Below are 14,071 nucleotides of genomic sequence, written 5' to 3' on the forward strand. Positions count from 1 at the left end.
GCATTTAAAGGAGTCATAACCTAGTATTACCTTGGATACTCACGCTCTATTATAGTCTTTCAGGCCCTTCTAAAAAAGAAAAGTGGAAAAAAAATAAACACAGAGCTCCTCTGACCCTTATTTCTGAAGGCATTATTGTCTCGCGAGATCTGATGCGATATTTTGGCTGTCGTGGAAGGTGATTTTAATAATGCAAATGAGGGGCGCGTTGATTGGTGGCAGGAAGGAGGGGGGTTGACACCGCAGGTAACTTCAGCATATCATTCCAAAATGACATCATGGCGCAAGTTGTGAATGAACCCGACCTGGCCGCGACCTACGGGATTCAACCGTATATGCACGAGCCGGACTCTGAACCTGAGCTGGAAAGGGAAGATGTAGAGTCGATGGAAGGACGTCTACATCAAGATGTCTCTGAATGGTAAAGACAATAATTTTGACTGAGACATATACATTATAGGCTACCTTTTATTTAATGTAGATTACATTAACGGAGATGTAGTCTACTTTTTTATCAGCTTACAGTGGTTATTGAGATCAACGTTTGCTATCATGTGGTGTTTTTGCCTTGTTTCACGTTGTGGTTTTTTAGACATTCAAATTTGTGAACGATTCCTGCGTAAAATGATTAGCACAGACACCTAACGTTAAGCCAGTGGGAAGGGTTGTAGGAACCGCGTCATTATAAAAATGAATTTAATCCACTGGTCCCTGACAGCTTGGTCTGTTCTTGGGAGAGAAAACACATTTAAGTTACATGTTGATTCTGGCAGTCAACAACAGAGTAACTCACGTGTGCTCTACGTTTCTGCATCTTTCGCGACTGAATATGAGGGGGAGAGGGGCAGGGCGGGCTTCCTGCAGCATAGGTCTGCGGTGTCCATATATGGTGTATCCGTATTTGCCTTGAAACAACTTAATCAGTGCACCTTTGCAATAAAAACAAATTAGCCTACTTTATAAATGCACTGATATATAGGCTACCCCGTAATTTGAAAAAAGCCTTGTATTTGTATACACTATTATTACAAAAAGGTGCAGTGTATGTAGCCTACTCGCTAAATTGCTCCCAAAAGTAAGATTGTATTATAGTATAAGTACCCCGTAGTTATAAAATACTTAATCATTTGCCTAAATAAATTTTTTTTTTCCTGGTTGTTACCCCTTTATTTACTTACACGTACGTCCTTTATAGGTACACTGTAATTACCGAAAGTTACACTGTAATTTAGTTTTAATTACGCAGTATTTTCCTGGTTGTTACCCCTTTATTCCCAAGACTTTACATATTGTTCCCCTATAGGGATGTTCGCCGGAGTCAAATGTGACGTCACGATATGGGCGTGGTCGCGAACTGGTTGGCAGAAAGAACCAAAACATGTCGCAGACTCGCAGCAGTCTACCTGTGTTTTGTCAGCATATGCTAATTATTTGTCCGAAGAACCAAAAAAGAGATATAAGGTTAAGCTTTTATATAACCAGGGTTCATGTTCTCTGCCTGATCAATATCACCTGAGTGAGAATTGGAGCAAAAGCCCGGACACATGGCCAGATTTGACATTCGGCGACATCTATCTGTATCTCATCGACACGCCATCTATGTTTACCAGAGAGTCGATGAAGGCGTACAAATCTTTAGATGCCTATAAATTAAGTAATAATTACGAATATTACTTGTTGTAACTAAGGATAACTGGTAAATATGTTACAACTAGAGTAAAAATACAGGTGTAATTTATCCATGGGCTATATTCAAAATTATCTTACCTCTGATATATAACATTGGTTAACATATACGTAAAATGTATGAATGAAAATACAATAATTTGCCATTCATTTATAAGGGTATGTCAGTGTTATTATAGCCTACTTCCATTGCTCAGTCACAGCATGCACAAAAAGTTATGTAAACAAACACGTCTTCCGCGGTATTTTGTACAGTTATTCATTAATTAATTAACCCATCAATGCGATAGAACCTACTAGTAACATTTATTTACAAAATTAGTTTTAATTTTTAACGCAAAATGTAGGTAGCAGACGCGATCGTGGTCCGCTGGCTCCCATTGTTTTCCGCTGGGTATAGACGCCTAATTGCAGAAATTCAAAGCTTTCTTTCTTGATTCAGGCTGTTTAGGTACACGATAGAAGCTCTTGGGGTTATTACTCTTATCGAACCTGTTAACACTGCCGATCACAAAGCACGATACAACCATTTTCTTCTGTGTTTGCGCTGCGCTTTAAGCGGTCATTACTTTTCTTCTGCCAACCAGAGCGCGTCGTGACGTCACGGCGAAGATCCCTATACTTACACATAAGTACTTTATAGGTACACTGTAATTACCGAAAGTTACACTGTAATTTCATTGTAATTACGCAGTACTTTCCGGGCTGTAATCTAAAGCGTTACCACATATTTATAACACGGAGTCGGCTTTGCAGCCTTGGCTAAATGTAATTTACATGAGACTAGATAATGATCTGAGATGTCATCGCTCTGCTGCAGTATTTCAACGGCATCAACATCTATTCCATGTGATAGTATTAGATCTAGAGTATGATTACGGCAATGAGTCGGTCCTGACACGTGTTGTCTAACTCCAATTGAGTTTACAATGTCTTTAAATGCCAATCCCAATGCATCTTTTTCATTATCTATGTGTATATTAAAATCACCAACAATTAGTACTTTATCTGCAGCCAATACTAATTCTGATAGAAAGTCCGCAAATTCTTTGATAAAGTCTGTATGGTGCCCTGGTGGCCTGTATACAGTAGCCAGCAGAATTTTCAAACGTGATTTATCGTTTACACTATATATTTTTAAATGAAGCACCAGCACTTCAAAAGAATTATATTTAAAGCTAGAGTTCTTAGTGGTTTTGAAAATATTACTATAAATTACAGCAACACCTCCTCCTTTGCGTTTCAGACGAGGTTTATGTTTATAACAGTAATCTTGTGGGGTTCACTCATTTAAAGTAATGTAATCGTTTGGTTTTAGCCAGGTTTCTGTCAAACACTACACAGCACATTTAGGTTATAATCTGAAATCAAATCATTAACTATTAGCGCTTTTGAAGTAAGAGATTGAATATTCAGCAACCCAAGCTTTATTATTTGCTCATCCGTATTATATCTGTTTTTTATTTGTTGAACATCAATTACATTTTTAACCTTAGATGGGTTTGAACGTTTTTTTGGATTTCCAAATTCGGGGAACAGACACAGTCTCTATATGATGATATCTAGGTGAAAGAGTCTCTATGTGATGGGATTTATCTGACCTTGGTGACGTGAAGCCGCTAGCAGACAGTCGGTTAAGCCAGTCTGTCTGCTTCCTGACCTGCCGAAGAGTTGCTGTGTCGTTTTCTGTACCGCCAATAAACAAACAAATTATGAATTGAAGTTCTACATTCTTCCTAATAAACACACAGAACCGGAAAGGAGTCCAATCGCTGCGTAATGATGCAAGCCGTGAACCTATGGAGTAGTTTGAGGTCTACACTCCATATACTGCAGTCTGTGAGTTTATAGAGATAACTGTCAGCACAGTCCCTCGGCAACTTCGTACTACTGATCACCGTTTTACAAAAGGATTAATAGTTTGGAGTGAAGCATACGTACATGTGACAAGGTTTTATGGAGTTATAATGCAACATTATACGAAAGTTGATTGAGTTATAGGCTAATGTTACCGCTACAGCTACCGGTACATGTCATACCTGGAGATTCAACCAGATAACAAATGTCTGGAAACGACACCTCAGTGCCTCGGCCATTTGGTTGGGTCATTGACTCCCAATACGAGATTTTTGTCATTCAAATACACACGGTGTTCGGTGTTATGCTTGCAGTTAATTACTTGGAAATATGAATTTGAATTTTCCTAAAGTTGCCTGTATATATTGCGTTCAACACACTCCTTTGTTAACTCATCAGAATATGCAATATAGTTGTTCCTCATGTGATTTAGTTTGCATATGTTATATCCTATTGTAACAAAACTTACTAAATGTAGAAAAGTGGAAAATGAAGCTGAGAATCAAAGAGAGCAATTCTTTAATTCCCATGGGATGTAAAATGTTTTAATCATGTGTGACTGCACTTCTATTTTTGTTTTGCGCTGCAGCCTTTTGTCTAACTGTGTCTCTCTTGCACAGTAATAAACAGCTGTGTCTTCAGTCTTCAGGCTTTTTATCTCCAAGTACACCATGCTTTTGCTGGTGTCTTTGGTGATGGAGAACTGGCCCTGTAGAGCCTGAGCAAAAATAGTGCCAGTGCCACTGTCAATACGGCCGATCCACTCCAGTCCTCTCCCTGGTTTCTGACGGATCCAGTGCAGCCAGCTGAGGGAGAGTCCAGAAACCACACAAGATAGTGTGACTGATTCTCCAGGTTTCTTTACCTCAGAGCCAGAAGAGGTCAGTGATTGACCATGTGCCTCTGGAACTAAGACAGAATGTTCACATAATTAAAAAAAATCATTAGATTTAAACATTAATATTCAGAAAGTGTCTTAATGAGGTTGGATTTAAACTTACATGAAACCAGTACAAAGATAGTAAAATAACTCAGGTTCATCTTCCTCTAAGACCAATGCAGTTCCATGAAAAAATATGTTTCTGGTGTGTGAAGAAGCTTTTAAAAATCCATGCATTTATTAGACAGAGAATGGACTTCAAACTTCATTTGAATAAGGGAGGGTCTTAAAAACGAATCAAAATCTGCTGCGTTGCCCTCAATGGTAGTCAGTGATCCCCCTGTTTTTCAGATAAAGATGGAAAAACATGGTTGATACTCTCCATGTGTTTATTTTTGCAATCAGTGTCCTTAACAGTAGTTATAATAACAAAGAAACCTCACAGGATGAAGCTGCCAGTGTCAACAGTCAACAAATATACAGAACATGGTTTCTTAGAGGTTGATCTGAATTATTGAACACCACATGAAACACAGAGATGAAGAAGTCTATTAAAACCAAGAATTGACCTATGAACAGATTGTGAGTCAACCCTTCAGCACATTTTCCACAATAATCAATAATAATCACAATAATAATCTGTAGATTTTCTGTAATATTTATTTATTTAGTCAGTATAGTTTATTTTCATATGATGAAAAAAAAATGCCATCACACTTTATGCCAGTGTTTTTTGGAAAGGTTTGAACATTTGTATCTTGCATAGGCCTACCTTTTAAAATGTGCAAGCTTATTTCTTATTGGTGTGATGCAAGATTAAATTGAGCACTGATAGCTGCTTGAGATAGACACTGCAGGACAGAATGACTGATTCTCCAGGTTTTTTCACCACAGAATTTGAAGAGGGCAAAGAAAAACATTGAAAATGAATGTGTGTGATAATAATGAAAATTAATAAAAAATGAAATTGAAAGTGATGATTGCAATAATACAGAAAAAGAGTTAATCTATAAAGTAACATTTCCATTACCACCCCAAAACTGCCAAATAAAAAGAATAAGAAGATATTTAGCTGCACTGCAACTTAACCTATGATTAAATGTATGTGCTATAAATGTAAGCTGCTATATTAAATAATACTGCTAATTTAATTTAATTTAATACTGCTAATATTTAATGCTATAAAAAATACTGTTTCAGCCCCTTGGGTATTTGAATGACATTAAATGATCCTTTCTAAATTATTTGAAAATGGACTGCATTTATATAGCGCTTTCACAGACCCAATGGCCACCAAAGCGCTTTACACATTGCCTCACATTCACTCATTCATACACCGACGGCGGTGTCAGCCATACAAGGCGCCATCCAGCTCGTCGGGAGCAGCTGGGGTTAGGTGTCTTGCTCAAGGACACCTCGACACTTGATCAAGTGGAACCGGGGATTGAACCACCAACCTTCCGGTTTGCAGACAACCTACATGAACCACTGAGCCACTGCCGCCCCTTACATATGAATATGTAAAGGTTTGTCAACATCACAGTTTTTGTATTTGTGTTTTTCTCATTTTGTCTAATAATTGTAATGTGATATTGTAACTATAATTGCAACGTTTCTGGTTGTTATTCCGGGAAATCATAACAGTAATAGCGGTAGCAGTCAGTATGAGCAGATGTGCAAGTGAGTTAAGATGGTGGTTTGGGTCAGTGGTGTACAGTGGTGTTCTGAAATGATGAGGCAAAATGTCTTACTGTTTTATGTAAATTCATGTTCCATTTGCATGAAGTTGTTGCTGATCTGTGGCTTTGCTTATTTTTGAGCATCACTACAGCAATTAAAGCAAGAGTACTGTACATTTGAATGAACTAATCACTTTATGGACAATATCGTATCAAATTCTAGAAATGGAACAAGTAAATATAAATGGGAGTATAAAGATCAAAAACTGCAATCTTCATCAAAGGTAAACTCTCCTTTCAATGTCATGCTAATGATGAGTGGATTTCAGATACAAACAAGAAAGCATCTGAATTCAAAAACCAGAGGGAATTATAATAATAGTAAACATATTAATCATAGCCTAACTGGTATTTTCTATCAGTGGATATTGTAGAGCTGCTTCAACAGATGGAGTCACTGTGACTCTCGAGCACAGTAATAAACAGCAGTGTCCTCTTCTCTCAGACTCTTGGCTTCAAGATACTGTGTACTTTGAGACACGTCTTCACTCATAGTGAAGTGATTTTTCACAGAGTCTGCGTAAATAAGATAATCAGAGCTAGAACTACTGCCAGAGTTTACTCTCCCAATCCACTCCAGAGCTTTCCCTGGCTTCTGTCTGATCCAGTGCATTAAGTAGCTTGTCATTGTAAAACCAGATATTTTACAGGAGATCTTCACTGTTTCTCCTGGTCTCTTTATCACAGCAGAGGACTGATCTAATTGGATTTCATCACCGCTGATACCTGTGGCATAAAATACATAAATCATATTAACAGTGAGCTTCTGTAATCAAAGTGCTGTTTGCTAGAATAACACAAATGTCAAAATTACCTTGTTGAGATACAATCACCATAAAGATGAAATGGCAAATGCTCCTTGACACCATTGTCAAAAAGTTTGCTATATGTAAATGCTGCTTATATAATTTCACTGGACAGTGAACATGAGCTGGATTTGTGTTATATAGAGGTAAAATAGTACATTTGCATATTCTGCTTTCTCTGGCCTTGTATAATATGATGATTATTTATGAGAGGAGGAGGAGTTATTAAATACAGAATTGTTTATTGTGGACTCACATTTAGGTATGTGCAATTTAAATGATGTCAGTTTGCTGGTTTGTGATTGTTTTTCAGAATTTATGTGACAATGTAATAAAATAATTGTTTGATAATTGTGTTAAGTCTAGTTGTTTAATGTTTCTTTTGATATTATGTTTTTATTTTTAATTTAAGACAACATATAACAGTAGACAACGACAACGACAAGGGTAAAAAAGGGATGATTTTATAACTGTTGAATTACATACATATTTTTTATAATGTTATACACATATTTCTAGGTCAGTGGGCACGGGATCAAACATTTAAACTGTTATTCTTGACATTTGATAGACGATTAAGAAAGGGTTCCCATGTCTTCGAAGCCAGCAATGTTACAAGAGAGGTTGTGTCTAAGTCTCTCTAAATGCAAAGTGATGAGAGAGTTCAGATAGCCAAGACATAAAGAGTGCTTTTGATGACTTTTTCCACAGACAAAGGATGGACAAAGGATTCCATTTTGGGCGGCTTTTTGAATTTGATGGCCGAAGCCACGAAGAGAGCCGGACCAGCCGAAAATGGCAATTGCTAGGTCAGGGCAGAGGTCACAAGAATATACCTCACAGTAGAATCTGAATTTGTTAAGCTTAGCCCTAGAATAATGAAGCCTATACTCGTTTATATTGCATTAGTTTGTGCCTTGAGTTTATACTGAACGACCCTGATAGACTCTGTCCAGTCCTCGTCAGTTATCTGAATACCCAAATCCTTTTCCCAGAAATCTTTTAGATATAAGGTTGATATGTCGAGCTGACTGGTAAAGACATTCATAAAACGGGAAATTAAACGGGGCATCAGGAGAGGCGCCAAGTAGATTATATATTTCATTCTCATCTGTGAGTAGTTCAAAGTGTGAGATCGACATGAAAACGTAATTTCTTAGCTGTAGATAATAGAAATAAAAAAATAAAAAAAATAAAAAAGTGAAGGTAAATTATCAAATTTATCTTTCAGCTGGGGAAATGTGGCAAATTTACCATCAAGGTTCAAGTCCCTCATGGTGACCATTAGTTTACTGGACCAAACTGAAAATGTCTATGAGTGACGGCTTAAAGTAAGCAATCTGGGTGGACACTGCGGTAGATGGCAACCTAAACGCGTTCCGGACCTGACACCATATTTTAAGAGAACTGCTAGTATAAAGTATAAAGTTTGTGTTTGCCACTGGTATGGGTGCATGGCACAGGTGCCGCAAAAAGCAGAGAAGAAAGAGCGTGGTTTGTAACACTGTTCAATGGTAAGCCAAGATGGAGTGATCTGCTGTTTGCAGCCCAATAATAATGCTGAATGTTTGGCAGGCCTAATCCGCCCAGCGACCTTGGTTTACATAGATAGTTTAGAGATACGGTGCGCTTTGAAGCCCCACACAAATGGCAATACAATTGAGTCCAAGGCTTTAAAAAATAAATGTAGGCAAGAAAATTGGCAGGTTTGGAAAAACATAGAATTCTGGGCAATGTCACCATCTTGATTGTATTCATGCACCCTGTCATGTTTAATTTTTAAGTTAATGACTCCCTCTTGTGGAGCTCTGCTGCTATAGTGCACTATATTATATAATATATATTAGCATTGTGATACATTTCTACAATAAACTTGTATACACCGTTTTTATTATTACTATAAATAATATTATTATATATTAATACAAGACAGTGATATTTATTGTTTAACCAAAACATAACAAATAGTATTTCGTTTCACAGACTCAAAACAATAGATGTCACAACATAGTCAATTTAGTATATGTGTATGCGGCAATGTGTCTGAATATGAACATGAAGTATTAAGTGTGTTGACCATTGTGTTGATGATCTACAGATCTGTTTTTGTCAGTTTCTCACATGAAGCTGAGCCACTGTGTCTGTCTTTGCACAGTAATACACAGCTGCGTCCTCAGTCTGCAGGCTGCTGATGTCTAAGTACAGCTCATTCTGGTCTGTGTCTCTGGAAATAGTGAAGCGACTCTTGAAGGAATTTCCAGAGTTTATTGATCCACCGCCCCATATGATCCCAATCCACTCCATGGCTTTTCCAGGAGGCTGCCTGATCCAAGCTGTACCATAGTCTTTGAGGGCATATCCCAAGATCTGACAGGACATCCTGACTGACTGACCAGGAGCTTTAATCTGTGCAGGAGACGAGGTCAGTGAGATGCCAGAAACATCTGTAAAAGACAACATTAACAACATACTGTGAGAGTCAGTCCACACTGCCAGTCTCATTTCATCTGTTTCTAACTATATAAATATTTGAATAATTACAGTCAGCAACAGAAAGATTAACTTTTCTGATGTGACTGAATGAATCCACTCACATGGCACAAAGGCACATAAAATGATTAGAATTTGACTCATGATTGATTTCCGAATCAGACAGGCATCCACACAGCTTTTGACTGATCCTCTACTTGAGGAAACCGACACTCCTATTATAACATGTGGATGGTGAACATTTGCATATTATCAACTGAGTTGAATCAGGATATGATTTTGTAGCTTCAGCTTCTGTGACCGAAAATGCTTTCATAAAGTGTTTGCATCTTTGGTTTGCATATAGGCTCGTTATCATAAAGAGATCAGAGAGCTAGGAACAACATTGCAGGCAAGGAATAACATTACATGAATCTTGATCTAATTTATCCATCTAGTTTCATGGCTTGTATTTATGGCTTAAATGTAATTTGTATTTGCTTAGACCTGGACAAAATACACCCAGTCAATGGTGGTGGCGCAAGTGCATCGTGAGGCTCAGCGTACCAGATTTCGGAAACTAGTGACAATTTATCTGGTTATTTCTGTTGGACTTGTTTCTGCACTTATCAACCCTATATTTCTGCACTTCTGGTTAGATGCCGACTGCATTTCATTAGTTCTGTACTTGTACTCAGCATAATGACAATAAAGTTCAATCTAATCTAATCTAATTTGACGTTGTTTCCTGTATGAAACACAAAATGGACATTTTTGAACAATGTTTTTTTCATACAAAGAAATCAAGTTTAAAATATTATTCATGTGTTCCTCCGAAGAAAGAAAGTAATACACGTTTGGAATGACATGAGGGTGAGTAAATGATGACAGAATTTTAATTTTTGGGTGAACTATCCCTTTAAGTGTCAATACGTGATAATATAATGGTTATATATAACCATGAATGAGATTTAGAAACAGATACTGGATGTTATAGTAGTTTTTGTACAGTGTTTGTACTGTTTTCTCATGTTGTGGTCGTCTGGCACAGTAATACACAGCTGTGTCCTCAGACTGTAGATTTTGTCCGTTAAGAGTCACTGTGTTGCTGGAGTCACTTTTGGAGATGCTGAACTTGTTAGCCAGTGAGTCTTTTTTGTATATAATAATAATAATACATTTTATTTAAAGCGCCTTATCAGGACACCCAAGGACACTGTACAGAGCAGATAAAAACATTAAAACAGTAAATAAAATTGGCAAGACAACATTTAAGAGATATGGGTCAGGTGGAAAATGACTGTCTAAACAACAGAGTTTTAAGTTTGGATTTGAAAAGATGAAATGAGTCAATGGTGCGAAGGTCTGGAGGGAGTGAGTTCCAAAGATGGGGAGCAGAGCGACTAAACGCACAATCCACTCCAGAGCTTTTCCAGCAGGATGTCGTATCCAGGCTGTTGCATAACTATTATCAGTAACAGAATATCCAGACACCTCACACTTGAGAGTAAATGAGTGTCCCGGCTGCAGAACTACAGAGTTTGGCTGAGTGAGGATGATGTTACATCCGACACCTGTCAAAAGAGAATAACAATACACACATCGATGAAATTATACAGTTGGTGCCCAAATATCTGTTTTATATTACTTGCTGATAAAGACACTCACTGGTCATTGCTGCCAAAAGCAGCAGTAGAGATGTAGGGAACATGATTTATGCTGATTTCAGCTCTCTCCTCCACTGAGATTAACAATACAAACGTCTCTTTTTAAACACACGGAGGGGTGGAAAAACTGAGCAGTTTTGCATATATTAAAATGATCAAGTATAAAACACTTGTCAAACACAAATTGATTGACACCCTGATTACTTTTCAGCTCAAATATACAAGAAAAATTATTTGGCAAGAAATATACAAATATAGATAAAATTACATAATTTGTATTGAATAAAAATGGTTTAAAATAAATAACGGAATTTGGTCCCTCTTTGAGTTAAGGGATGCAAACACATGTATGGGGAACACGTGCAATTATACAGTGTCATTATAAGACAGGTTAAAAAATGACACTATTTTATGTATCTCGTTGATGTGATGTTGTACGCCTCTCATTCGTATGTAATATACACAATACAACAAAACAATTAATGCTCACTAGACCTTATGTAGCCCCGCCCCTTTTCAGGTCTGCACTCGTTGTCTTTTGTCTTCCGGTCTGTATGTATCTTCCTATTATGCCCCTTTTCACAAGATGTAAAATAAGTCTCTGATGTCCCCAGAGTGTGTATGTTAAGTTTTAGCTCAAAATACCCCACAGAGTTTTTTTTACAGCATGTTTAAATTGTCATTTTTGGGGGGCTGAGAAAAACGCACCGTTAGAGTGGGCACCGTTAGTGTCTCCTTTAAAAGTTAATGAGATGCGGTTCCACGCACAGGAGGCGGAGCCTAACCAGCTCGCCTCAGAGCAGGACAATCTCATATCACAGAAAGATGATAATATCAAAACAGAAACTCACAGTAACGTGTTCGAGTCGGACAATAATGCCCACAGAGCTAGAGAATATATGCTGAATAGAGATCAGGTATGTTTACTTATGCCATCTGCTCCACTATAAATACAAGCCTGCTGTAGTTAACCCAGTCTGAATGATGACCAAAATATACTGATGAGTTCAATTAAGTTTATTGTACATCACACAAAAGATGAAGCGTTAGTTTTACTGCAGTATAGAGCATCACAGTCCCGCCCACAGCCGGTGCCGGAAGTAAAAATTCAAAACAATTTCTCCATAGACATTTGCGGTATAAGCCATAAAAACGTAACCATACATGGTAGACTTAAAACCAGCAACGGCTGTACTAAGCGATTGTATATGCTCATATAAACGCCAAAAGTTCATGGAGCACTAACCTTGATTTGAGATAAATGCCTTTTATTCGCGATGTCTTGGATAAGTACTTCATTACCCACAATCCTAAACAATCCCACAATCCCACAGTGATGCATCTGATTGGTGGATGTCGTGTAAACCATAGACATGTATAAAGGCTAGATGGCTTACCGGCGCTGAGAGCCAATGGGACCCGACGACGTCACACGGCGGCCATCTTAGGACAGGACCGCTCGTCCAGTTATAACATTAAAGTCTATTGTGCATGTAGTGCTGAAATAACTATATTTTGCTCAATTTTCAACCGATTTTCAAACGGCTTGGTGTGTCATAAACGTCAGGGATGCCATGAAACACACAGCTACGCTGCAATGTTAAGCGTTTCTCAAAACGTGAAGCTACAATTTAAACATCGGCATCAGCACAAATCATAGCCACGTTAATAAGGTTTGTAATAAACCAAACCGTTTGTAAATCCGTCAAGAATTCAGCAAGTTACGAGCATTTGTCACTCACCTTCCGTCCACAGCAGCAGGGAGCAGCAGCGCAGTCTCCTGACCTAAGATGGCCGCCAAAGTGACGACACAGCTGACTCCGCCTTGAGCCATCTAGCCTTTATACATGTCTATGGTGTAAACCCCACGAAGGTCCGTGAAAAAACAGAGCGTTGCCATGGAAGCAGGATTCTAACAGTAGAGACTGAACGGGCTGTTTTCTTTAGCGGAAGCCATATAAATAGTTTTTAAATCAATACATTTCTTTTTAAATTCATATTTTGTGTCAAATTATTTATTTATTTGGTAGGTAGCCATGTAATAAGCGGGATAATGTATAGCGAGTTGGTTGTTATAGCGAATACAACTCCCTTCAGGCTCCGCTTCGGGCTCATAATCAGCCTTTTGCGAGTTGTATTCGCTATAACAACCGCCTCGCTTTACATTATCCCTTACTTATTGTTCACTGTAGATAGGCTACTGTAGCCTTCATATGGTATGAGTCATATCAAGCATTTTATGATGCCACTGCACTGTCAAAACAATATTAAGCCTAGGCATACCTCTTCATGCATTTACTGAACATTTGTGTAATAATTCATGGCAAGTTAATAAACTGAATATGACGGTCCAAGAGCAGACCATGCACCGGTCCATGCATCAGACCGGTGGCGCTGTGCACTTTCTGGTTTGCTGACCATCACTTTTTAATGTTCACTTGTTGTGGATATTAAGAAAATACATTAAATGTTATTACAATTAAGGATGAACTATAACATCATGAAAATGAGCATGGACCTCACCCTGTCCTGTCAGCAGAGTGTCCTGTGTCATAAAGGGCTCTGAAATAAACACACAAACTAACGTTACACACTGACTGAACACACGTGTGTTGATGACTGAGCTGCACCATGTTGCTAACGTTATCGTTAACCGCTTTCACACACGCACACAATATATTATTATTTTTATTTACACGATTATTACTGAAAGAACTGCTATTAACTACACATTTACTATATAAAATTCACTCAAAAGGCTCTTTCGCGGTTGGCTTCAGTCGACTTCAGTGAGGCGCGGTGGTTTATGGGATGAGTAGTTCCTTCGCTCGGAAATGAAAATATGTTCACAGTCTTGTAACGTTACCTTTTTTTGGATTTTTCTCTTCGTTTTTTCACTCGAAATTATATGTTGTATGCTTATGAGTTCAGCCATAGCTGGTTATCCTCAGACATGCTCTAAAACTC

At 38.0% G+C, this 14,071-nt stretch overlaps 2 protein-coding genes across 20 annotated transcripts in view; both read right to left on the bottom strand.

Moving 5' to 3' along the window:
- LOC307001820 (immunoglobulin gamma-1 heavy chain-like) overlaps nucleotides 1-4,646 on the bottom strand; it is a 49,996-nt gene extending 45,350 nt beyond the window's left edge. The window contains exons 1-2 of the mRNA XM_079618801.1: nucleotides 4,545-4,646; nucleotides 4,146-4,452 (exon numbers count right to left, since the gene is read on the bottom strand). Coding sequence (XP_079474927.1) covers nucleotides 4,146-4,452; nucleotides 4,545-4,584 — 347 coding nt within the window. The 5' untranslated portion in view covers nucleotides 4,585-4,646. The remainder of the gene's footprint in view (nucleotides 1-4,145; nucleotides 4,453-4,544) is intronic.
- The window catches only part of ighd (immunoglobulin heavy constant delta), a 353,545-nt gene that overhangs the window by 183,554 nt on the left and 155,920 nt on the right, over nucleotides 1-14,071 (bottom strand). Inside the window, exons 1-2 of one of the 19 annotated variants that reach the window (XM_079618576.1) lie at nucleotides 9,563-9,647; nucleotides 9,105-9,412 (exon numbers count right to left, since the gene is read on the bottom strand). The exons of 17 other annotated variants lie outside the window; for them this stretch is intronic. In XM_079618576.1, coding sequence (XP_079474702.1) covers nucleotides 9,105-9,412; nucleotides 9,563-9,602 — 348 coding nt within the window. In that variant the 5' untranslated portion in view covers nucleotides 9,603-9,647. Of the gene's footprint in view, nucleotides 1-6,566; nucleotides 6,889-6,976; nucleotides 7,077-9,104; nucleotides 9,413-9,562; nucleotides 9,648-14,071 lie in introns of those variants that run through there. One more of the 19 variants, XM_079618567.1, reaches the window with a different exon arrangement.

This window comes from Phoxinus phoxinus (genome assembly GCF_949152265.1).
Source record: "Phoxinus phoxinus genome assembly, chromosome: 1".
In the NCBI taxonomy this organism is placed as follows: Eukaryota; Metazoa; Chordata; class Actinopteri; order Cypriniformes; family Leuciscidae; genus Phoxinus; species Phoxinus phoxinus.